General features: G+C 39.1%; 1 protein-coding gene across 2 annotated transcripts in view; it reads left to right on the top strand.

Annotated features, from left to right (window-relative positions):
- Positions 1–26886, top strand: part of MYLK (myosin light chain kinase) — a 208775-nt gene that overhangs the window by 59102 nt on the left and 122787 nt on the right. For both annotated transcript variants that reach the window (XM_065637614.1, XM_065637615.1), the window contains exon 2: positions 2015–2172. In XM_065637614.1, the coding sequence (XP_065493686.1) occupies positions 2015–2172 (158 nt within the window). The remainder of the gene's footprint in view (positions 1–2014; positions 2173–26886) is intronic.

Below are 26886 nucleotides of genomic sequence, written 5' to 3'. Positions count from 1 at the left end.
CTGGAGAGACATTGCAGATTTTGGCATTTATAGGCTATGGAAAGGTATAGCTTAGCAGAGGAAAAGAATATGTGGGAAGAAAAACTGAAGATTGAGTTGTTAGTTGAGCATGTTGAAAAGTGAAGATCATCTGTGGAAAAGAGAAATTCGAGGAAGCACTTTGAGAACGAGGAGAAAGGAAAAAGAAAATTGGAAATAAACCTTCAGATGGCATTTAGGCCAATTCAGAATAGGTAAGCAGATGCAAAATTATCAATGTCATATACTAAAAGTGACTAAAGATTGCAATTGATATTCATGGCAATTTGAGATTTGAAAAATATTTGGTTTTAATCTGTAAAAAACTAAGTTTTAAAAATGTGCTCACAAACATGGACTCAGTATGCATCAGTTTATAGCTATGTAATTTATTGAAAGGGTGCTGGATAAACTTTGGTTTTAGCTGAGTGGAGAACTGAGCTTAGAGTCTTCTCCTTAATGAAAGAATAATTTAATTAAAAGGATAATTGTCTCACTTTCGGGGGCAAATGGTTTTTCATTGCAGTGACTACAGCTGTGAGAGACTCTTTGTCTGTTTATGGCGCTAAGTACATTTGTTAGAAACAAAGTGAGTCTTTGATTTTAATCTCTTGTCTCTAGAATAACAATCAGTTTCTTTCTTATTTAAATTATAATTTCATATGGTTCTTTAAGTTAAGGTTTTGCGTTGTGTTTTTGTTTGTGGGTTTTGGGTTATTTTTTTCCCTGTTTGTGTTTTAAAGAGTTAGTTATACTGGAGAGACTTTGTGGTCTCAAGCGACTGGATGTTAATACAAAAATTCACTGTAAGATTAACTGCAGTGTAAATTGAAGCAGAATTTCTCGGTTTTAAACCTCTGCATCATGGTTAAGGAAATCCTTCATACAGTCAGGAATAACGGGGCCCTAGTTCAATTTATTTTTCTCTTGTTCAATTTGAAGTTTCACTCTTTACTCAAGTGTTATTTATTGTAACTTTCATCAGAATCAGATGAATAAATACATAGTCTAGTATGGATCGGTGTGTATAGCAGAAGATTATGACTGGACACTCAGTGTTCTGCCTTGGTTCAACATGACCTCTTGGTTGGTTAAGCCGTTTCTCAAGTTTTTTTTGTTTTGTTAAACTTGTCTATTAAATAGGCTTTTACAGTGGGTGTTCTAGTTTACATAGATGGTTCAAGGGATTAATACTGAAGTCAGCTACTACTTTTTTTCCCTGAAAACCTGATATTTTACTGTTCAAAAAGATAATATTTTTTGCTTTTTGTTGGGAAGTATGAAATGTGTAGCAGAAAAATCACATCTGAAACAGATATCTGTAACAAGGTCTCTAAAATGCCATTTTTGTACCATTACGGAATTTGGTTTCTATGCTGATTTACTAGTCTATGTACTGTAGAAAGATTTGCAGTAGCGGCTTGGAATTTCTGCAAAAGTATTTGTTATGTACTAGCAGTACTTTGGAGGGAGATATCCAGATATTTCTTAAGATCTTAAAAGCATGGTATGAAAAATCAGATTTTCCACATTCCCTCTTGCAACTTAAATCCAGTGCAAATAGAGGTCTCTTTATTTCATAACCACTTGTTTAACACTGGCTCTACTTTTGAGACTTATTGATTTTGGTGTATTCCAGGCCAGGAAAATCAAAGTCACGTTGTGAAAATATTCTCCTGAAATAAGTTATTACAATTTAATGTAGTTGTAAAGGGTGACTTTTTGGTTAAGGCTCTGGCCTGGGACTTCAGAGTTCAAACTGAGTTCAGCTCACGGCTGTGACCCTGACCACAACTGTAGGCTCACCAGGCAACCTTCCTGGGTCTCGGTTCCCCATCCAGAAAATAGCACTTTTTACCTTAGGCTGAAGACTCTTACTATGTATATGAATATAGCAGACATATAGAAAAATGTGTTCCTGATCTGGTTCTTAGCTGCAACTGTAATGTAAGTAATCATTGTAATTTTTATGTTACCACTTGTTTCTCTTTTACAGTCCACATCATGGGGGATGTGAAACTGGTGACATCTACTCGAGTCTCCAAAACCTCCCTGACACTCAGCCCCCCTGTCCCTGCTGAAGCACCAGCATTTACTCTTCCTCCTCGGAACATCCGTGTGCAGCTGGGAGCCACCGCAAGATTTGAGGGGAAGGTAAGAGACAGAGATTATGGAGGGCTTTTTCATTTGGTTTTGCCCTTTCCTGAAGCTGTCTAGTAGGCTGCAAAGACATTGAAATTACCTCTGCAATATGGGACCTTTACTCCAGAAGAATACACCAGGGTTTGCCCTCCTGAGGGGGCAGGAAAGTTGCAGGTCTTTGAGTAGAGTGTTGCAAAACCTGAGTATGTGCAAAGTACAACCTAGTTGAGCACGCCGGGCAATGAGCTTAATATCATTGGGAAATGGGAAACTGCCTCAAGAGCTGTCTCTAATCAGAGAGAACATATTCTCCTATTGCATATTTATCTTGCTGCATCCCAAATCTGCCTGTTTGTGAAGCTTCATAAATAACCCGAATCTACCTGTGCTACAGCATCTGCTTCCTAGCAGTCAAGCTAGGATTCTGTAAAGAGAGTTGTGATGGTTTTGTATCTGCACCAACTCCCATACATGTCTCTAATCTGAAAGCAAAAAGAGCATTTTCAGATGAAAGATTGGTTTATTCAAGGTATTTTGTTAACCCAAAGGGTTTAAAAGGATATATAGTGGGGTGTGTATCTCAGGTTGTCCCCTTCCTCTCATGCCTGGGACATTGAATTGTCCTTACTGGCATCCATCTTTCTTTCATGCTTCTGTCCTGGTATGATCTCTTCCTTGTTCCAGCTATTTTCCTTTCTCCTTCCTTAACCCAAATCTTTTTCCTGGAATTTTTTCCTCTCACTTCCTTCTACTTATGTCGTGCTCTGATTGCATGCTGACAGCTGTATCACCACACTGACTACACTGTTAATCTTTGAAGTGGTGGGACTTCTCTGACAGAAGCAGGAAACTGCAACTTTACTGTAACCAAAAAAAAAGGGCTAGAAGGAATTTGGGAAATTCATAACTTCTGAAACTCTAACTTAAACAAAGGGCCAATAGAGGGCACCTGATATTTATTTTATTTGTTTATGCAAGAGCAGGCCAGGAACTGGGATCTTTCAACAGGAACTGGGTAGAAAAACAATTTTTGGAGTATATAACTTTTTAAGTGCAAAACCAAAACTCAACTCAGTAGTAGTTCTTGGATTTTACTTTTTGGCAATTTTCATAGAAAGCAGATAATTTCAATGAAAGTGTTTAAACCAAAGAATAGGCTTATTATCAAACCTTTAGAAAAGTTGTGGTTGATATTTTTTTTATTAGCTTAATTTTATTGTGATTTTAAGGCACCAGCCAGAAACTCTGTGTGCCTGACATTGGCCAGTCCCACTGAGCATCCTCTTTGTTACTGTTTTTATCTCTTTGTTACTGTTTTTATCTCTTTCTTTTTTCTTTTCCCTCATCATTTCACGTTCCTTTGTTGCAGACAGTGGAAAAATGGCAACACGTTGCTACTTTATGGATGTGACACTTCTGTACAATGCTATTCTAACTCTGATTCTTCCAGACAACACTGCAACTGGCAATAACAGTACAGTGAAATCAAAGTTGAAGCATGTGATGTTGCTAAGATTTGGTTTTACATTTTCCATGTTTCCTAACTAAAACCTCAAGTGGGATATTTCCAATTTTCAGTGCACTCTTCAAACATTTTCTTGTTAGTCACATGGAAGCAATTGTAAAATATAACTACCTACAAGCTGGAGTGTCATTGCTGCTTTGCATTCTTTTCAGATCTGGTTTTAAAGTGTTAATTTTTCAGGGATAACTATCTCATTTTTAAATTTGCTTTGAAGGCAGGTAGGGTAAAGTTGGGAGGGGGGTTGTAGCTTGGAAAAAATACACAAATTCAATACTAATTAAACTGACAGGCTTAAGTTCCTTGAAGGAACAAAGCTTTGATTAAAGTCCTCATTTGAACCTACTTGATGAAAATCTAAATTCCAGTTCTGCCTATTTGGCATATGAGCATGACTGAAACCTTTAATTTTCCATCCTTAAAATGGGGATGATCATATACTAGTTGCATGCATGCCATATAGCTGAAATAAATCTTCAGTGCTCAAAGTGCTTTTTAGAGTGTCAAACATTAAGAGCACAGCTTCACTCAAATACATGTGAGATCTGCAATTACTCTGTGGTGAGTAGCCTGCCTTAATGGTTTGGCAAACCAAGATTACACAGTTACAGCCACTGTCTTTGGCACTTCAGCCTCTTGCTATGCACAGAGCATTGCCTGGTTTTTGTTCAGTGCAGCTTGCTGCCCTGGAGGAGCTTTTTTTACCTCTTTCAGGTAACAAAGGTGAGAAGAAATATATGACAGCTGAAGGCATGAAACAATCAATCTTTATCATTACGAATCACTTCCAAATTTCTTGGAATACACCCTAGCTGCAGGCTGAGATATGAACTTGCAATTTTTTTTTTTTTTAATTGGGGGTGGAGGAGCGGGGAGAACAACCTCCATTATAATAATTGGATACAGAGAGTAATGGAGCACAGCATGTTCTTCTTATTATCTTATGCAAGAAAAATTAATTTTAAAATTATAATACCAACTACGAAAATTGAGTCTGCGTGATCAGTTGTTTATAATTTAACACAGTTGGGGAGGTTGTGTTTGGTTCTGCTCTTTATTAGTATGTTGTTTGTGCTCCTAGTCTAGTAACATGAGCAGGGTGAGGGTGCATGCAACGGTACAGTTTTGAAGGGATTCTGTCACTTAATCACTGCAGAACTACAAGATTGCAGCCTGAGGGGCTTGTATCCTCTGGGTCCATCTTCAGCTGGTTAGTACAAGGCTGTTTCTTCTGTCATTTGAATGTTCCAGAGGTTCAGAAGGACAGTGGACCTGTTCAGAAGGACAATCTTAATAAACACAATTTATTAAGAATTAGTAATAGACGTAGCTACTGAACTTATTTAGGTTTTTCTGTCCTGGGAAATAGGCTACAGATGTTACAACGGGTTGTTGCTGATATTCTTGCTTCGTCACACAGTATAAATATTAAAATAGTCTCAGGCTAAAGAAAAATAAAAAGTTTTAAAAATGACTAGACAGGAGATTTTCTTCAAAGAGCTCCTTTGTAGTGGAATTTATCTTATCAGAAAGAACAAACATTTTGAGAGTCCAAGACAGGATATAAACCTGATATTTCGATGATCCTATATTCTCATTAATTTACAAGGAAGAGAGGGCCCCAAAGTCAAACTTGTTGCTTTTCTTTCCAGCAGCGTGTAAGACAAGTTGTGTGAAATGGCAATTCAATCGAGGAGAGTGCAGAAATTGAGAAATAGCACAAATGTAAGAAAATAGAGGTAAAAAGGAACTGGAGTTGCCTTTAAGAAGAATTTTTTTCTGTTCCTCCCACTGCCACCCTGGTTTTCTTAATAAAATATCAGTGAGTTTACCTTTATCTGACTGCAGTTCTCAGTTTTCCGATGTGACCTCAGTGTAAAAAGTTAGCTCATCTTTGAAGTGTATGAGGAAGATTTTGGCCTGGAGCGTGGACTGAGGGGTGGAACCGCTTAGTAAGGCAAAGGCAAGGTTACCTTCCCTAGATGCTCCCCAAATGTCTGCTGTTCATCGGTCAGTTGCTGAGGTGATTTTCAGGGAAACCATCCCAGATCATTCTGAAATTGTGTTGTAGGCTCCCAGCTTGTTAGGAAGTGATTGATGTGCTGTTCTTCAATTGCACATCATGTGTGAGGTGAACAGCTCAGAGTAGTAATCACCTGCCTTATGCTGAGACATTGTAACTCGTCTGTCAGACACAATTGGAAAAGAAAAGCAGGCCAGTGCTACCAGGCTTTGTTTTAAGCTGTTCGTTTCTCTGTTGTATTAATCACTGGAATATTTATCAATGATTTGCAACATTAAATTGGCATTGTATATTTTTCTTTCTAATTCAGCTGAGCATCACTGGATTTTGCAATGCTCAATGGCATACCAATGAAGGAGATTAATTTCTTTGTAGCAAATATCATGGGGATTTCTGTGGCAAGGGTCACATGAGAGGACATGGAAATCCTTTTCAGCCATAGCACCTGAATAAGCATCTGTAAATTATTAGGCAAGGGGGTATTTTGATGCTGCTGATAATATTTGATTAATTCATAATCCAAGCACAGTATCCTGTCAAAGCCTTTCAAATTTTGAGCATTCCTAAATTTTATTTTCCAAAATTGTGCAGGATACTTCAATTACAACACAGAGCACATTACTATGCTGACCTACAAGTACATATCTAGTTTAAAATTTAATTTGTTTCAGTCTCTCTCACTCTCCCACACTCAGCTGCACTATTCTATAGTAAAGGTTCAATTTGCCATAGTAGACCAACATGGAAACTCTAGGTTCAGTGACTTTGGGACGTAAGACAAGCTTCAGTCTAAACTCCATTTTTGAGAAGACTCAATCCTTCATATTTAGATATTTGACTTCTAAATATTAGACAATTTTATTTATCCAGCTCAAAGTTCCCACTGTAACTAGAAGTTCTGTTGTAGAACCTAGCAGTTACTTAAACATTGCCCTGACACCACTCTGCATCCACCTATAACCACAGCTTAAGTGTTGCTCTCAGCCTGAGTTGGCTCCAGTTAAGCTTTTCTTGGGTTTGTGAGCCTTGCCATGTGCAGATTAAGATGGTAACCTAGTCCTCTGGTTCCATTTCTGTATTTAGAAGGACTGAAAGGTTCTTTCATGACTGTCTGGGAAGTCTTGAAAGCAGGCTGGCTTTCTATGGCAGAAAAAAAACCAACACTGGGACCATGAAGTGCTGGTGGTGTGTGTAGGTGAATTGAGCAGCAGGATAGGTTGACACCAGCAGGGCTCTGCGCTGTGACTGCCAGCCTAAGGAGTCAGTGAATGTTGGTGCTTTCATCTAGGTTTCCCTAGTCCATGTTAACTTCTGTGCAGAAAGATACATCAAGGCATATTGAGATTTACTTAGGTTTCTGCAGCAAACTGGTGGAGAAGCTGAGAACAAAAAATTAGAATCTTTGCTGTTCTCTAACTGCTGAACCACATTCTCTTGATCTTTCCCTCCCTATTTTAAGCTTTGGGTTCTCAAACCAATAAAATAGTCTGCAGCAGGGTTGCTTTAAACAAACAAAAAAACACCGTGGTTGCCAAAACCAAGCATTTTTAGTTGATAACTATGTGATTAGCTGCCCACACATAATTTTGCCAAATTTAAATAGCAATAAGCTCACATGAAAAATATAGCATGAACACTTCTGGCTCTTTGCTATAATGTTGCTGAGTGACAAGCAGTAAAAAACCACACGTCAAAGAACAGTCGGTTTCCAACTAACCTTTCCGTGTCCAGAGTGATATTAACCTCTGCATTTGATTGTGGCAAGCAGTTAATTCAACCTTCTTTGGCTGCGCACATGTATAACTTTTGAGGGTAATATTGGCGGTCATTAATTTTATGAGCCTCAAAAATACTTGTGCTACAGCTCTGCTAGAGAGGAACAGCCAAATGTCGTGCTACGGACTGCAGACTGATTGCCTAGGGGTCAGGAAAGAACTTTTCTCCTTGGATGAAGCATTGCACAGTTGGCAACAGTGCAGTCCAAGTTGTTTTTCTGTTTCATGTGAACCATCATATATGGTTGATTGCCAGAACCAAGATATCAAACTACTAAATCTAGTCTGGTATTCTAATCCCAGGGAGCTCGATTTAATGGATTCACATGTAGTTCATAGTCTGAGTAGATGCTGGGGTACTTAGTTCAGCTGCCCAGTCAATAGTTACTGTTCCGCTCTTCCCCTTCCATCCCTCTCCAGGTAGAGGAGCTGGATGGTCAATTTTAAGGCAAGCCAGGTCCATGTCAAATCCTGCCCCCAGTTAGTGTGCTTTCTGGTTCTCCTTCTATGACCCTGCTGTTGTAACACCCTGTCTGTATCTGCTCATATCAGTTACGTCCAGCGACGTGAATCAATTTGCCATCTTCTCAGCCGCTTTTGCTGCTGCTGCTTGCACAGGTACTCTTTGAAACCTTATGCCTAAGAAAATAAACTGGGATCGGGCAATGAGAAACAAGAGCCTGTGGGAATATTGACAGTGATTCTGCCATCTGTTTTGAGAGAGAGAGAAGACCCATATATGTGATGTCTTAAGAGATAAAGAGTAGGGAAGCATCGAAGCGAAACACTGCCACAGCATTTGTAAATCCTATCAGCTATCTGCTAATGGGAAAATCAAGATCCAACCAATTTGTTTCACTGTGGCTGCTGCACTAGCTTTGCGTGGCAAAACCTTTGTTATCCTTCCTTTGCTTTGGACTTCAAGCAGTAATGTGTGCTCCATTTCCAAGCCCTGGTCAGCAGGCACTCCACAAGTATGCCTTAATTACATTGTATGTCTACATTTGAGATGGCAGGCTCTGAAACGAGAGGAGCCCATATAATGACAGAGGGTGATGACATGGCACAAAATCCTCTGCTGTAGGCAGGAAATATTTGCTGTTACAAAATGTATTGGGCAGCTAATTGCATGAAGCTGCCAGCAGGTTTGGATCTGCACTCTCTGGAGGGGTGACTCTTCTGAGCCATATGAGGAAAAACCTCAGGAAAGATCCATGTTTTCATATGAGACAGTTGTCTGAGGAAAGAGAATACTGTGGGAGGACTTGTACTGATCTGTAATACTACCATGCTCTGTGATGCCCCCAGAAACCTGATACAAAACACTGAGGCAAGTTTTTGGGAGGAAAAAAATTGAAGAAGTTAATTTGACTGGAGATTTGATTTGATCTTTCTACATACCAGTGGAAAGAATTTTTCTTGGGAAAAATTTGGTGCATTCAGAAGTTACTGAAACATGCTGTATCAAATAGACATTGGAGTATGGACAGCTGAAATAAAAAAGGAAAACAAACAAGTTAGGTGGCTGTGAACAACTTATAGCACATGTTTTTCTGTTTGGGTCTTCTGTTGCTTTTTCCTTGCTGTAATTAACCTCCCACTATATTCACTTACCACAGTATTGTTTTTTTACCCATTTACATCTTCTCATGAATCATGCATGCATGATTTTATTTGGTTTTATTTCATTGCATAACTCTGTCCTGGCATATAGAAACAGTGGCTTAAAGAGTTTCAACTTTAGACAAGGACGAAGTGGGAGGGGCTGCTCTGCTGGGAAGTGGTTAAGGTGGGATGCAGTCAAAATTGTTTCCCCACACACTTCATCTGCACCTAGAACTATTCAATGACACTTCCCTTCATCAACTGACACAAGCACCTATGTGTTGACACCTATTTTCCCTGCCTTGCACACGATATGTCCTTTAGAAAAAAACTGTAGGAGTGTAAGTTACTGCTCAAGAAGTTTCTAGGTTTCAGACAGGAGTGATTGTCTGCGAGCTCTAATTTGGTCTTTCAGTCACTTTAACTCATAAATTCATACCTGTCTCCCTGTCACCTATGGCCTTCATACTTATACTCAGGAGTTTCCAGGTAGAAGTACTTAAGCATTCCTTCTGTAGCGTGTGTGCAGGGTATGGTCTTAGTCTGCTGTCCCATACAAGTGATTTGTGTGTGTGCACTGAGGCAATAGCCAAGATTTCTGGGTGTTTGGCAGCAAAGTTTGGTCAGACATTTTGTAGAGTTGCTCCAATATGCCAGACATTCAGAAATCCTAGACAATACTGAATATCTTCAGATTCCACCCAGACAAAATTTCTAAGCAGGAAAGAGGCCATGACTGGAGAAGACTGGACATACAGTATCCCTATGCTCAGTTCCCCTTTCTCAGGGTTGATTTGTATATACATATATGTATATACACATATCTATAAATGAGCCTGTTTGCAGCAACTCACCCCCAAACTATAGAAGAAATGTGCTATTTGCAATTATCACGTTTATTATACTGTTTGCTTTCTATATACTTTCCTACCTTAATTGCTTACCTGTAACCGGTTGGGGATAGGAGTACTGCTCTGCTGATCTGTGCGATGGCAGAAAGAGTAGCTCCCTATTCTTGACTGATTTGATATGAACTATTGTAATTAAAGGAACATCAAACCCATTTTTTAAATAATAATGTTAATAATAATGGAAGTTTTTTAGAACACATCAACTAATGTACATATGGAGCTAAAGAGAATCTCTTATTATTTTGTGTGGTATATACTCAAACCAGCATTGTTTTAGCTGAAGCCAGACTCTGCATTTGTGCTGCTCTTGGACACTACTATTTTTTTCTTTATTTATTTTTTCTTTAATGTGTTTCCAATTATTTTGAATTTTGAGATGGAAGAAATTAAAATCACATGAGGAACTTGCCAATAAAATTCTGTGTGATTTAATTGCATCTACCTGTTCCCAGTCTGAGTTGGGGGAATGAACAAACTGTTGATTCTGAGAAGTTTGCTGTAGATATCTGTTTTGTGATCACCCACTACTGTGATGTATCTTCGTGAAGCACGGTTTTGTGTCAGCTAAAGAAGGCAAGTGTGTTTTTTTCAAGGATTTATCCATAGTGATATCCCTAGGGTTGATTTTGAAGAAAATAATTTACTTCATTAGTTGAGATTTCTGGACTTGCTGTTTTTCTATAGTCCTCAAATAGAAATCAGTGAGAACTTCTTAAATATTGACAATGTTTTTAAAATATTGACAACTTTGCAGAGGAAGAGGAGATATGAAATATTAATATTGTGGTTTAAAGGAGGTTCAGTCTTTTAAAAAAGTAGTGATGGAATATACACAGTGACTAATCATGAAGTCCACCATTTGTGGATGATAAGATAAAAATATCTGAAAAAGGAATAGAATAAAATCTAGCTGTTTTCCAAGAGAAAAACAGCTAATCAGCACATGCTAAACAGCTGAACAAGGATATGTTCAGAGATTGAGTCCATGTAAGTAAGGGTAGAAGGGGTCAGTATAATTCTTATTTTTCTTGTCCCATGATGGTTAATCATGAATATCTCAAATTTCAACAAAGACTTATTAGATTCTTCAATTCTGTTTTTAATGTAAAAAATATCATTATCTTTTCCAGGCTAGTCTCCCTTGCTCCTCTGAGCCAGTGCATCCTTGTGGTCAATTCCACTGGCAATAAAACTGATCACATAGCATTGTGCATTCTTATTTAAATAAAAGTTCTTAATAGTATGTGAAACATGACGGCAATTTATCATTATGATGTTTTAAATTTGCTTTATTGGGGAAGTGTGTGTTTGATTCCTTTCACAGTCATAATAGGTTTAGAGGTTAAAGACCCAGTAACTGGAACAGTGTGAGCAGTTTACTTTCTTTTCCTTGTGCTGCAATAGCCTATAGTGGTGTGAGAGAGATGAAATGGTGAAAAGTTTTTGTTATTGTTGTTGATTTGGTTTTTTGTTTTGGTTTTGGGGGTGTGTGTTTGTTTTGGGCTTTTTTCTTCCTTCCAGAAATATGCCCCTAGCTGGAAAAACTTTACATTTCTTTTTCTAGCTGAACCAAAAGTTAAGATGTAACACTTATCATCAGACAGGCAATCGACTAACTAGTAATGTATGTCTTCTCTCATTATAAGCAAGGCTTCAACTTTACTCCAGCACCTTGCTTTCATCTGGCTGAAGAAATCACTGAAGTCAGGGAGGGGTTCAGTGCCATATATAACTATGAGACCATGTAAAATAGCAGAGTATGTCTTTGACTGTCTATAAATGCATCCCTGAGCGTTTGACCTAAATTACACCAGATGACACCAAATCACACTTTTTGGTGTAATTCTGCGTTTCCCCTGTAGGAAAAGAAATAGTCGTTAATAGACAGCAAGCAATGACGCATTCAGAATCATTGCAGAGGGCCACATGTGGAGAAGGTTTATAATCAAAACACATCATTATTCATTGCGGTTTTGCTCAGTCCACACTCACTCTAGCACCTAGACTCCAAAGCTAAAAATTTCTGCTTTTGACATGTTATTTGGCTGTGTTCACTCATGGACACAGTATGAAGTTTGGAAACCTACTAGGCAAAACCAGACAACATACTTTTTTTTTTCTACATGTAACATCTGGATTCCCTACCATCTAAGTGCATGCTGAACAGAAAACAACACTGCTGTGAATCATGTACAGTTCAATGCATTCATGCAGGAGAGAATCCAGCTTGTCTGACAGGGAGCAGCAGGGGCTGGCTGCTCCCTACAGGAGGCTGAGCCGGGAGCTGAGGGTGAGCCGTGCACGGGCTGTGCCATCCCCAATGGGCTGCAGTCCCACTGGCTCTGAGCACAGCAGGCAGGGCCCTGGGCTCTAACAGGGTCTGTGATGGTCCCAGACACGGGCAGCAATGAATTGGTTTCAGGATCCAACCAGAGGATGCAGTCAGGAGAAAAGTAGGCAGGGCCAGTCAGCTCTTCCATAGGTCCCCAGTCAGCTCTTCCATAGGTCCCCAGTCCATAAGATGTTATCACTGTGCTACTGGAGGTTACTGAATCTCTAGCAGGTGCCAGAAACAACACATATTTCTGTATCTGAGCTGCCAGAGCTCGTTGTTTAGTGTGTGGGTACAAACCTGCTTTCATAATGATTTTTAAACAAAAAGTAATCCCAGTTCATAGTTTAGCATCACATGTCAACACATCTCTCTGTGTTCTTCTCTTCCATGGAGGAAATAACCTTTGGAAGAGGAGAGAGGCTGGTGTGTTGGGGCAGTGCTTGATAATGGGGACACTACTACTCCTATTGCTGTCAAATGTGATTTGTCAAAGCTCTCTGCACTAGTAGGAGCCAGAGAAATCAAGGCATTCCACTGACTGGTGATCCCTGAGGTGACTAGTCCAGTATAAGGACCCTGAATTGCCTGCCTAAACATGTTGAATTCACTCTTCTAGGAAACTTGACAACTAAGTTATTGATTGAGAATCAAATCATGCTGTTTGACTGACAGGTTAGTAATGGGCTAGCCTTCCTACATTAAGGATACTTTGTGAGATTCTAGAGATGATCTAAGCTCTTACATCTTCCTTCCTCAGAGGAGTTTTAGGAACATGCACCACTCTGCATGAGGGAGTGAAAATCTGGAAATGTTCCATTATCAAAAAAAGGCTTTCTGGTGATGAAGATTGCTTTATTCTCTGTAAATCAGTGCATTGCTGTAAACCTGCAGCCAGACAGAATAAAGCAAACCTTGTCTTCTGAAAATCCTGTGGCTAAAACTAGTACAAATCCCAAGGCAGTTTTACACATTTTTATTTCTTATATAGAGACTTTTGTAATCCATGTGCAGAATGAGGTGAAATGAAAAAATTATCTTTTTTTTCTGAATTCTCCTTGCTGTTCTGCACTGTTTCATAATACTACAGTAAATGTTACTCTGGAATATACTATTTATTATAAATAAAACAGCTGAGGTTACTAAATTACTAATTAAAAGTCAAACTGTGTGCCAATGTGTAATGTATTCAAGAATTTTTCATTTAAAGATGACAACAATCTATGCACATAGCCCAGAGAAAATGGAGAAGCAAGGACTGACAAATTAAATTATTCTGTTCATGGTTACTTGGCTTTTGGTGACAGAATATTGAGCTTATTTTATCCGGCTCTGTGCTCTGTTGACTCATGTTGAATCAGTTAGAATGGTAATTTTCCTCTAGCTGCAAAGTGGGGTCAAATTGTAATTGTGTGGCCTGAGAGATTGCCATTCTTTCCATGTGCTCCATAATACATAAGCAAGCCTCTAGTTATGGTGCAAATCTGAGAATATTAGTGTAATGCATGGTATTTTGTAAAAGCTTTGTTAAAGCACTCCCCACACACAGTAGTATCTGGTATCATGTATCATGAAATCTAACTCGTATCACATTCCCGTACCCATTAGGCAAACAATCAGTTAAGAATTTTTCTGTTCTGGGAACACCCTGGAACAAGAGTTCAATATACTTGAACTCAGAGTTCAATATAGTTTGAATCTTTTGTCTATATAAATTTTGGTGTTCCTTTACAGAAGAATAACTCAGTAGTTTGTCTCTACAGAGAGGCAAATATGAATATTTCAAAACGAAGTGATGTTAAAATCCAGGGCACTGGAAGAAAAAATATGATAAAATCTTGGCAATACAGATTAAATAACTATGGTAAATGGCATTGATTTTTGCATATTTCATGGTACCACTTAAACAACCCAATTCAACTGGAGTTCTAGTATATGTTTGCTGTGATAGTATTTAACACATATATGGGGCAGATCAGAGTTGGACCCTTCTCTGATGACCTTCCCAGCTACAAGAACAGAAGAAATATTCATTGTTACCCTCTCTGACATTCATGCGAAGTACTGAGGTATGGTGACATTCACTGGTTTGTGCAAGATCACACAGAAATATGTGCCTGGATTCAGAATTGAACTGCTGTCCTCTAGAAGTTCAGTTCCCATCTGGTACCTTAGACATAAACCTATCCTTATGGGAGATAAATAGCTCCTGATTTTGGAAGAGAAAGTTAAGATTTGCAATAGGTGCAAATATCACCATTATCTAGGTGTCTGCTGTTGGACTAAGAGCATCACTTAATGCAAACACACTGCCAGATTTAGGTCCTCAGTGTCTTGACACAAAAGCTAGTTTGCTTGCCTGTTGGGATATGCTAATGGACAGGGGTGTAAACGAAGATTTCTCTGCTCAGGGCACTGTTACACACTCATTGGTTTAATGGAAAACATTCTGTTGAATTTGTTCAGATCTCTCAATAGGAATGCCAACGACTGCAGTTAAGTGGAGCCCTATTGAAAGCATTTGCAGAACAAACACATTTTCTGCAACTTAAACAAATATAGCTACTTTTGAGTGCACGTGTGTGTTGCTTTTACCAAGATCACAGCAATTTTAGTTTTGAGAGAAAGCATTGGGAAGAAGAGGCAAGCCCACAAAATTTCTCTTGAACTCAGTGTGTCTATAAATATTTATTCTGAGCTGTTGAACTAGAAATTCATAGCCATATCGATTTTTACTTAGTATTTCAGTTAGTGCTTTGAGGTTTTTTTCTTCTAAACAGTTGTTGCTCAGCTCTTGATTTTTACTTTTATTTTAAACATAGTTTGTATATTGTACTGTATGAGTTATCTCTATGAAGCTGTTATTAAAAAGTGTATGTGTGAAGCTTTTAAAGTTTATAGATTTTATAGACTTACAGGATAAAAACATCACTGACAGTTGCTAATGAGCAGTTGATGTTTTGCAATAGGCTTATGTATGGAAGTCTTAATTATTTAATGCATAGCAGTAAGATGCACATAGCAGAATGAAGAATGCAATGAGAAATGCTAGATGTTTAGGCTGTATAATATATTCGTATCTTCACAATCCAACATCGTATTTTATATCTCTTTGTGACCACATCAATTCTACTTTTTAATGAAATTTTAAACAAATGCAATTTCGTACACTTCATTAATAATTAAGCAGAACATATAACTGAGGAGAATTTTTATAACCTATACAGAGCTCTGCCTTTGCCAGCAGCATTCGTACCTGTCAGCAGACAGTCTTTAAATGAACATACAACTACGCAGTCAACTCAGCAATAAAATCTAGTTTTTAGCATTTTCTGTGACCACTGACGACTCCTAAATTGCAGGAAATAAATCTTGACTGGCTGGAAATTGATAAAGTGCTGGCATGTTCATTCAGAGCAGTTTTTGTTATCACCTTACACTCCAGATGTGGATTGTTGCCCTTAATAACAAATTTCATAGCGCCAAACAGTAGCTTTGTGTTTTGGGCACAGAAACAAAACACATTTTCTTTTTTAATTAATTTTCCGCAGTAGGTCATGCAGACTGTGTGTGTTCCTGTAAATGTGTAGAGATTCCTTACCTGTTGATACTATGCATTGATATTGAATTGCTAAGAACAGCATCCACAACCTAGGAAAGTATGAAGCTCTTCTGGTCAGTGGCATAGTTCCTACAATACCACTGGTATTCAGCAACATGTAAAATTATATCCTATTAAGACAGAAATTTCTCATCAGTAAGAAAAAAACTAATCTTTGATTCTTCCAGAAATAATATGAAATGGGAAAATTATTGTTTTACAGGTGTTATTATAGTGAATGATGGTTGTTCTCTTGAGAGAGGCAAGAAGTAGAGTGGATAGTATTATTTTTAAAGTAACTGCAAACTCAAACCCTAAAAATTTTTGTTACAAATGGATTGTTGCTCTGAAAATAATTGGCGTTGTTTAGGTTTGCTATTGTTTTGTGGTATTAGCAGAGTTTTTTGGACCTGACGGTTCCCCAGTCTCAAGCTGAGGCTCATTGTGTCTGGATTTCACGATCAATTCTGAGAGATAAAACAGTTAGATATTTATAGTTTTCCTTTTAAGTGGGAACATACACACATTTTGCTAACGACAGAGCAAAATGTGGGTGTTAATTTCATCCTGTGTGTGTCAGGGGGCTTCCTAGTGCTTTAAATCTGTGTTTAGACCTGTGCTTGGTCTAAACCAGCTTCGTCCACCTTTCTGTGTTGTTGCTGAATGAAGGATTCACAACTGAAAGTAGAAATCTTAGTCAAGAGTTAAAAGTTAATCTTTTTGTGGTGGGAAGAGGGGAGACAGTTTCCCAATGTCTTGTTTTTCTTGTGTTAAACTGTTTTAAATTTCAGCCTTTCTTCTAGTGCTGCCAAATAAAATTTATGAACACAGTAAATCAGGCTGTCCCATTGAAGTGGAAATGAATGAACTGCTCCTGTTCTGATAGCCCTTGCAATACAGTGAATCTCTGGTCTGATTTTTCAGAATCTTGTTTTCTGTAGCAAAGATTGGTGCTGCTTTGAAATGAACACTGGCCTAGCAGGAAGCTTCTGGCATGCTCCTAAACTCATTGCAACTGACTTAAAGCAACTGCTTCCTTTAGAAATAATTTATAGACATCTTGATCCAGAACCACAAAATATGTCAACCACTGTGAATCCTCCTTTGACAAAGTGTCAGAATTTCACCGCTCTGCAGAGACCTTGTCATCTTTTTGTGCCAGTGTAACTCATCAAAATGTGCAACAACTACAAGGGAGTAGGAGGGAGCCAGGACAGCATCGGTGGCAGTGGGGAAATAGCCTAAGCTTTCTTGTAGACTTTAGCTAAGGTTTATGGCATCTGACTGCTTTTGAATTGCCAACCTAGACAAACTTTTTAAAGAGGGGGAAAAATTGGACAATGACTAAATATAAATATAGATCTAAAGATGGACAGAGATTCGGTCTATTTATAATCCCATCTTAAGTTCAGAAAACTTTATCTGCAGAAAAAAGGTCCAGGTGAGCTATATGGGTGGTTTGCGTAAAGCTCCTCATGCGCTTAATGGCCACAGGTCAGATGGCTACAATGCAGGGAAAGTAAAAAGGCAGATGTTGCTGCTGGTAGAATGATTTATTAAAGCTCCATCAAAAAACTGCTGCCACTCTGAGACTGCAACACCTGTGTGAATATGCCCCCACTAGTGTAACAGAGGCTTATAACCTCTGATCCACTTGCTGATTGACATTATAGCTACATGGAAATGTGTTTCTCTATATAGTGTGTTCCCCTGATGTTCACTAGACTGGAAAGCGTAGTCATCCTTGATAATGTTCTATATTCCATCTGAATGATGATTCAGGTTATTTTAAGGCTGTCTTAAGACTCATATTAACAATGTTACTTTAAATGCAATAAATTTAAACTTATTCTTTAAATAAAATCTAATTTAGAAAAAGCACGTATGCATGTGATTAAGTCTTAAAGACCTAAGTAGGGCTTAAGCATTTTCTTAAGAGCTTCATTAATTGGGGCTGGTGTTTGAACTTAGAAATTAAATAAACTCAAAGCAGTTTGACACCCAATGCTGCTCCGAAATTCCACTTCAGTCCTTCAGAAATAATTTAGGACAGATGAACTTCTACATGTTATGGTAGCTGGGAAGGCAGTGCTTTATTCCAACAGCTGTACTCTGGTGACAGCACAAAGCCAACACTCCATGCACCTCTGGGAACTCTCCACACTGAATTTTATAAAAAAAAAAAAAAAATGTAGAAGATTGAAGAAGAAATGATCTGCAGCTGCTGTCTGCTTTTCAGTTAGAAGGCCTTGTCTTCCACAGATAGGTGATAAATACTTCCTTGCTGGGAGCACCATAAATGCTGATTCCCCTAAAGTGCTGTTGTAGTACGTGCAGCACATTTGCAGTCTGCAAAAAGGGGTTCAATAGTGAGCTAACAAAACTTGCAGATAATGCAGAACTACTTTAAAGACTCAAAACTAAAATTGGTGGCGTGCCATTTGCAAAAGGATCTCATTCTGTTTAATGCCGAGACAATAAAATGACAAATGTCATTTGGCGTTGATGAGTACAAAGAAGAAAAATAAAATAGAGTTAGTCCAATTTTTATTAGCTGTTACTATTCAAAAGAGATCTTGCACTGAACAGCTCTCTGACTAATCAGCTCAAAGTGGTAAAAATAACAGATAATGTTAAAAAAAATTGAAAGAAAAAATCTGCTGTATCAATCTAGGAGTCTGTGGCTTCCTGCATTTTGGATACTACATGCGGTTCTGATGTGTCCTTATCTCAGGCTAGAAAAGAGACAGAAAATTTGGCAAGGATTATCAGATGTGTTTCATGGCTCCTCGTACATGCACAGATTAAAAAACAATGGCTGTTCAGCTTGAAAAATACAAGCAGACAAGGATTTGAAACAAGTTTATACAATCATGAATGACATGGAAGGGAATTATGAATGTTTATTCCCTGTTTTCTAAAATATAAAAAATAGGAAGCCACAATAAAATGTCAAACAACAAGGTGAGAAAAGACGGTGCCTTGCAGGCAGGCTGGGAGGCCTCCTGAGCCTGCCCCGATGACAGACACGGGTGCTGCACTTGCCCAGGCTTGTATTCTCCAGAGTAGAACTTGTGGCTGTTCTCTAAATTCCCACGATATGCCCGAAGTAAATCTGGTTTTGTGACCATCTCATAACTTGTTATTTTCAGATGGAAAATCCAAACAAACTTTATTTGTATTATTTCTGTAAAACTTCACAGAAAGGTAGGATCCAAAGTGTTCTTACAAAGAAGCATGTTTTCGATGAATTCCCAAGTGCATTACTTTTTTGGGAACCTTTCCTTTCTTTTAATGTCTTTTGCCTGTGACCACCATAATGTCTGTGTTTGTGTAGGCATTTTCTGTGTGCATGTTTCTTTATGCATTATAAGATGGAAGTTTTGTCCTTGGCTACCTGAATACGTGCTTAAACAATCAGGAACTGTGAAGTGTGCTGGTAGCTCACTAGGCCAGTTACATACGTTTCTTCTAGATTATCTAATTAGCATGTGTGTAATGTCAGCATTTGTTTATGATCTGAACTGAATGCACACTTCCAGTAAATGGAGCATTGTGGAGTTAATGAAGAAAGATCTAATGAGTTTTTAGCAGAGTCAAAGAATTTCGTATAAGATAAACTTTTGTATTTTTGCTACAGGATTCTAGACTGTCAGTACTCATGTCAGGGAGGGAATAAGCACAGAAGCATGGCAGAAAGTTATTTTTCCGTGAGATCAAATCATTCCACACTTTCTAGGATGATCGAACATTTTGCCAGTCTCCTGCAGAAATCCTTGCACATTGCCAGACAGCAAAGTGAAACTCTATGAAAGGGTCTCTCATGTGAAAATGTAGAGAATTCTTTAACTCTTTACTTTCCCCCTCAGCACTTACTATCACGTTTTAAGGCAGTGAAAACTACACATTACTCAGCATCTTCTGAAATTGGGCCACAGGTTTTTCCATGGGACTAGGAAGAGATAAATTCCATATAGCATACTAACAGTTGAATTGAAATAATAATTTTAAAGGAACAGCTTTTACTAAATAGGAAGAAAGTGGTAAGTCTCTCTTTCTGAGTCTTCTTACCCTTGCATTGAATTCTATGAATTGTATCTCCAGATTATTCTACCCTATTTTTCATCAGGGCAAACAGGACAATGATAAATCTTACAACCTTTCTATGTTAGTGCTGTGGTATATGATCTTTCTACTCAAGACTAAAAGAATATAAGATTTATTTCCTTCACTCACGATGCTAACATTAGTGATATCAAAGAGTTCAATTTGGCAAAGATTTTCCTTTCATTGCCACAAGTGAGAATCACACAAAATGTGTACAATTTGAGACTTGTATACGTTAAACCTTGATAAGGAGCTCGACGTAATTATGCATGGTCTGAGATTCCCCTGTCCTAAGAACAGAATGCAGTGATTGCCAGGGATGGGCACCTGAAGAATGACTTGTAGCATTTGGTGATGCTTTGCAGATGTTCGATTCTACTTTCTACTTTTTATTTGGTTGGGGTTTCTTGGTTTGTTTGTTTGTTGTTTTGGTTTGGCTTTGAGTTTTTTGATGATTTTGTTTTGGTTTCTTGGGGTTTTTTTTGCAAGACAAGGGTCTGTTTGAAGGCCTGTGGTGTCGTTTTCTCTCTCTGCTCCACTCCATTTGGGAGAAGGAACAGATAATTTCACACACCAGTTGTGAAGACTTACGTCTTCAGGGTTGTGTTCCAGTTAAGGTTACGCCCAAAGAACTAATTTATGAGAACTGTGTCCATGTGGAACAAGAAACCTAAACACATATGGCGTACCAGGGTTCAGGTCTTAAACAAAAACATACCCAAGGTTTATAGAAACCCCATTATTGTTTCCTGTACGCACAATAGGTAATGCTTTGAAGTGAGCTATGTTTAGTCCTAGTATGTATTCCATTTTTGCTTTAAATGAGGCAACTGTAGATTCTAGACTGCTGCATACAAGAGATAGGTTATTTGCTTTATTTGCAAGGTCGTAGCTAAGTATTCGAATATTTAACATTTTCATCTTTAACCTTGCCAGGCAAGTTCTGTTTTAGAAGTAAGCTTTTAAAATGGATAAACTATTCTTGAGATATGGTTTGTGTGTGTTTAAAGTCTCAGAAGGAGCTTGACAATGTATCATGTCCACTTTCCTTTATCAAGAACATCTGCTGTTCGTTTGTTAAAGCAAACTGCAGTTTGAGCCTGACAAAAGCTTTGTTACAAGAGTTACAAAAGAGCTGCACCGGTCAGAACTATGTTTCCCACTTGCACTACCCCAAAAATTTAAATTAAGATAAAAATACACCGCCTTTTAAGTGGGGTTCTATTCACAATATTCATGTTGTAATCTCCACAGTTTTGTAGTACTTTTTTTCTGAAGACTGACATTCAGAGTTCCCATCAGTACCAACTATTACAAGAAATGGCTTTTTTTCTTGTGAAATAGCACAGCTCTGTCCACATAGACAGAGCATGTTACAGAGTATCCAGTTCTTAGACCCCACTGCTAAGTTTGTTTTCAAGTACTGCATTCCCCGCACAAGTCTTTTGGTGAAAGTCCAGATCCAAAACCTCTTGGCTCTGGATTCAGGGGAGACAGAGGACACTGGCCAGAGTCTGATGACTGCGGGAAACACCTCTTCTTTTGTAGGACCCAGGATGAGCCACATCCACAGAACAGCTTTTACTGTATGGATTGAATGTCTTGGGGCTGCATGAGGGCCTTCAACTCTATGACCTTTAGATGTGCCCACCTAATATATAGCTTGTAATAAAGTGGATAATATTCCATGTTTGCTGATACCTAGACGCTGGAAGAAGAGGTACACTATACAGTCTATACTGCATTTAAAGTGTAAGTGCTATACATTGTTTTTTCCTGTATGTTCACTTCTTTGAGCAGAATTACAGTTACAAAATTTGTCATGCTACTTAATCACATTTCACAGAATCACAGAATCACAGAATGTTAGGGATTGGAAGGGACCTCGAAAGATCATCTAGTCCAATCCCCCTGCCAGAGCAGGAACACCTAGGTGAGGTTACACAGGAAGGCGTCCAGGCGGGTTTTGAATGTCTCCAGAGAAGGAGAATCCACAACCTCCCTGGGCAGCCTGTTCCAGTGTTCCGTCACCCTCACTGAGAAGAAGTTTCTTCTCAAATTTAAGTGGAACCTCTTGTGTTCCAGCTTGAACCCATTACCCCTTGTCTTACTGTTGGTTGTCACTGAGAAGAGCCTGGCTCCATCCTCGTGACACCCACCCTTTATATATTTATAAACATTGATGAGGTCACCCCTCAGTCTCCTCTTCTCCAAGCTAAAGAGACCCAGCTCCCTCAGCCTTTCCTCATAAGGGAGATGCTCCACTCCCTTAATCATCTTTGTGGCCCTGCGCTGGACTCTCTCCAGCAGTTCCCTGTCCTTCTTGAACTGAGGGGCCCAGAACTGGACACAATATTCCAGATGCGGTCTCACCAGGGCAGAGTAGAGGGGAAGGAGAACCTCTCTCGACCTACTAACCACCCCCCTTCTAATACACCCCAGGCTGCCATTGGCCTTCTTGTCCACAAGGGCACAGTGCTGGCTCATGGTCATCCTGCTGTCCACCAGGACCCCCAGGTCCCTTTCCCCTACACTGCTCTCTAATAGGTCATTCCCCAACCTGTACTGGAACCTGGGGTTGTTCCTGCCCAGATGCAAGACTCTACATTTCCCCTTGTTATATTTCATTAAATTTTTCCCTGCACAACTCTCTAGCCTGTCCAGATCTCGCTGGATGGCAGCACAGCCCTCTGGCGTGTCAGCCGCTCCTCCCAGCTTGGTGTCATCAGCAAACTTGCTGATAGTACACTCAATTCCCTCATCCAAGTCATTGATGAATATATTGAACAGTATTGGTCCCAGAACTGACCCCTGAGGCACTCCACTAGATACAGGCCTCCAACCAGACTCTGCCCCATTGATCACAACTCTCTGGCTTCTCTCCTTCAGCCAGTTTGCAGTCCACGTCACTACCCAATCATCCAGTCCACACTTCCTCAGTTTTGCCGTGAGGATGCTGTGGGAGACGGTGTCAAATGCTTTGCTGAAGTCAAGGTAGACCACATCCACTGCTCTGCCATCATCAATTCACCTTGTTACGTCTTCATAAAAGGCTATGAGGTTGGTCAAACACGACTTCCCCTTGGTGAAGCCATGTTGACTGCCCCTAATGACCCTCTTATCCTTGATATGTCTTAAGATGGCACCAAGGATAAGGTGTTCCATCACTTTCCCAGGGATGGAGGTGAGGCTGACCGGTAAATTTCTTCTGACCAGCACATTTCTTCTGCTGCTTTCTTCATACAATCCAATGAATCAACACTCTAAGTTTTGCAAAAGGTGCAAGCAGTTTATGCCCTGCTAATAATGAGTACTTGCTTGGCTAAGTCCCTTCTTTTTTGTGTCAGGCTTTTGTTTGCAGTCAGCAGAATAAAGGTCAAAGTTTGTGAGATATTCTGAATGATTTTCTGCATTTCCCTTGATGTCTCCTCCTGGTATGACTTCTAATGATCTGTCCAAACCATACTCTTTGGGGAAGCTCAATGGTAACATCTGGCAACTATAACTGAGGCTATCCTTTTTTTATCCCTTACAGCTTCTGATCTCTGTGGCCTTTTTTGAGTTGCAAAAGGTCACTGCTGTGAGACATCTGTGTCCAGAAACTGTGGCCAGTTTCTCTTAAAACTCTATTGCTTGTCCTATCTACGGTGGATGTGGGAGACAGTTTATTCTCTTCTGCTTTGCAGGTACCTTTATGCATTCAAAAACATTCCTCATTACCACCATTCTTCTTGAAAGACTTGTTACCCAGGTCATACAGCCTTTGTTTTCATGTTGGTTTAATGCTCCCAGACACTACAGTCTAACTGTAGATCTCCTACCTACACTAGTAACCATCAGCATTTTTAATAAATGATTTCCCTGTGTTGCAATGAATGAGATACAGGCTAAGAGCATCACTTTTAATAGCTTCATGGGCTACATATCCCTAAAAGTTTCAAGACAAGTGGAAAAGTCTATTTTTGCATAGCCCTTTATCAATGCATATGTTAATTAAAATAACTAAAACTTCCATACATTTTGTCTAGAAAGTATGTTCGGTATTTTTCTGTCTCAGACATAAATGGGCAGTTGTCATACCAAGTTCTCACTGAGAATAACGAGTCAAAAAGCAGTGTCACTTAGTTGCAGGAACAGCAAATCTGCTTGTTTTAGGATATTAAATACTACCTACTATACCGTGTTATTCTTTAACAGCCTACAAAGGAGACAACCTTCCTCAGGTATGCAAATTGGCTTGACAGTTACATTTTAAATAGCGTTGAAGAATACACAATTGAATGGAGAATTTTTCTGGCTTTCAAAGGTAAATTCAAAATCAGTTTTCTTTAGATGGATTGAACCACCCAAATACAAGTGATTCAATGATTGAATACTTTACTTACACAGGTATAATTCTGGGTTTTGTGGAATTAAAAGCAAAGGTAGTCTACAGAAATAGCAGGACAGCTGAACACTATGTGCTCAGAGAGTCTGGATGTTTTAAAATTCTGACTTCATGGGAGAAAGATTGTTTCTTGAGAGGAATGTTAGTTATTAGGGGAATTCATATTGCAGCATACGAAATCCTCTCTATGAGGGGAGTTAGTTTCAGTAGCAACTTCATAACAGTTGTACCATTGCCAGTCTTAGTACAACTTTTGATGTGCCTGTCTATATATGGTGTAATCTGAGGGGATTTTCCAAACCAAGACATCTTTTCAATAGCTGTTTTCTTCCTAATCTCATTGTTTGTGCATTGATGTTACCTTGAGCAGCAACACAGGACATTTATCTCATCTTTAACATCAAGCACTGCACACCTCAGCCACTATAATGAATACATCATGTAATGTTTGCCGTAATTTCCAATAGTCTTAAAGTGTTACTGTCAAAGTGAGAAACATTCATAACAGTACACAACTCATCAGTGTTTCACAGTTACTTACACTTCGGTTTATTGTCACTCATGGGTGACTCTTTTTGGGTGCTGTGGGTTGTGTTCATCGTTAACCTCCCTGGAGCCAGCAACAGTTATTACAAAGCTGGATATCACTTTTGACTTAAAAGCATGAGCCAAAAGAGCGCATCTCACTGCCCTAAACTGCTACAACTGTGATGCATTTAAATAGGCAAAACTATGGGTTTTGGAAATTGGTATATAAACTGCTCTTTTATGGAGCAAAGATATAACCTAAGTTTCAGAAAATCTTTCCTGCACCTGCAAGCAAGAAAAAGGGTCACTGAATATATTTGACTTTGGTGGTCACTGAATGCCTTTAGGTTTGTGACAATGGGAACTAGTTTGTGGCAGCACATTTTTCTAATAATACTATCCTTTAGTGTACAGCTTCAACTGTATTTTTTCTCCTTATTTCTTTTCTTTGGGAACATACCACCATCTCTTTTTAATAGCGTTCCCCCAGACCTAGATGCAGAACTGAATCTTAACTCTGGAAGTTTCACAGGCAACAGGTTCTCTCCCAGCACTTTCTACTTGCTGTATTGATGCATGGAGTAGAAGGCCTGTTTTACCTTAGCAGACTTTTCCAGCAAGGCTCTAAGCAGCTGATGGATCCAGACAAAATCTCAAAACTCATGTTTGTGCTAATACAATGGTTATTTGCTGCTTACTGTCAATTTTCCACTTGTTAGTGTTGTAGAGCAGGTAAAGAATAGCTGTAGCCTCCCTGGGACTGGCAACACTGAAATAGACCAAGCTGTAAATAAAGGTTATAGCCTTCTGCTGCTGGGCATTAAATAAGCAGATAAATTTCTCTTTGCTGTGGATTTATTCAAGGCAGATGTTTTTAGTGAGCTCTGGAAAGGTTAAGGAGGAATATAAAACCTGCTGCAGTTCTGGAACTGATCCATTAGGATCAAAACCTAGTTACCAGTGATTTGTTTAAGGGTCCCTGACACTTTTATGGCAAGACTATGTATTTCAGAGAGGGCTGGCTCAGTTTGAAACACATTCCAAAACCAAACCTGAAATAAATCCTTGCAACAGAGCAATTCTGTAAACTTCTGCTTTCCCATAATTTCATTTTTGACAAAAAATGAAAGGAAAAAAATGCAGAATTTGGGAAGGGAATGACTCAACCTTTTGAAAGGAAATGGCAGGCCGATGACCTGTGTTTGTAATTTTCTGTGTGGCATTTCCTCAGTGTAGAGTTGTAGATGAACAAAATAATACGGACACAGCAAGCATAAAATAAACACACATGGAAGAAATGGAAAAATACTTAACGCAGGCTCAGCCGTGTGATACTGGAAGGGCATGTATAGTGGTCTACCAGAGTTTGAGGGTCAGGTAAAAATGGCCTTGTGTGGTCCAAGAGAGACTTAAGAATATCATAATAGAATCATAGAATACCAGGTTTGAAGGGACACCAAGGATCATCTGGTCCAACCTTTCCTGGTAAAAGCATTGTCTAGACAAGATGGCCCAGCACCCTGTCCAGCTAAATCTTAAAAAAATGCCCAATACTGGGGAATCCACCGCTTCCCTGGGGAGAGTGCTTTCATTGTTAAAAAATTCCCTCTTGTGTCCAATCGGAATCTTCACAGGAGTAACTTGTACCCATTACCCCTTGTTGTTACCATGTGACTCCTTGCAAAAAGGGAGTCTTCATCATCTTTGTAGCCACCCTTAAAATACTGGAACATGGTGATGAGGTCTCCCCCTAAACCTTCTTTTCTCAGGACTGAACAAACCCAGTTCTCTCAGCCCTTTCTCCTATGGTGGCTGCCCAGTCCTTTGATCATCTTTGCAGCCCTTCTCTGGACCCTCTCCAGCCTGTCCATATCCTTTTTGTATAGTGGGGACCAAAACTGACCACAGTATTCCACGTGTGGCCTGACAAGTGCT

The sequence above is a fragment of the Caloenas nicobarica genome, chromosome 6, assembly GCF_036013445.1.
Source record: "Caloenas nicobarica isolate bCalNic1 chromosome 6, bCalNic1.hap1, whole genome shotgun sequence".
Lineage (NCBI taxonomy): Eukaryota > Metazoa > Chordata > Aves > Columbiformes > Columbidae > Caloenas > Caloenas nicobarica.
This window is presented reverse-complemented; position numbering and strand designations above follow the sequence as displayed.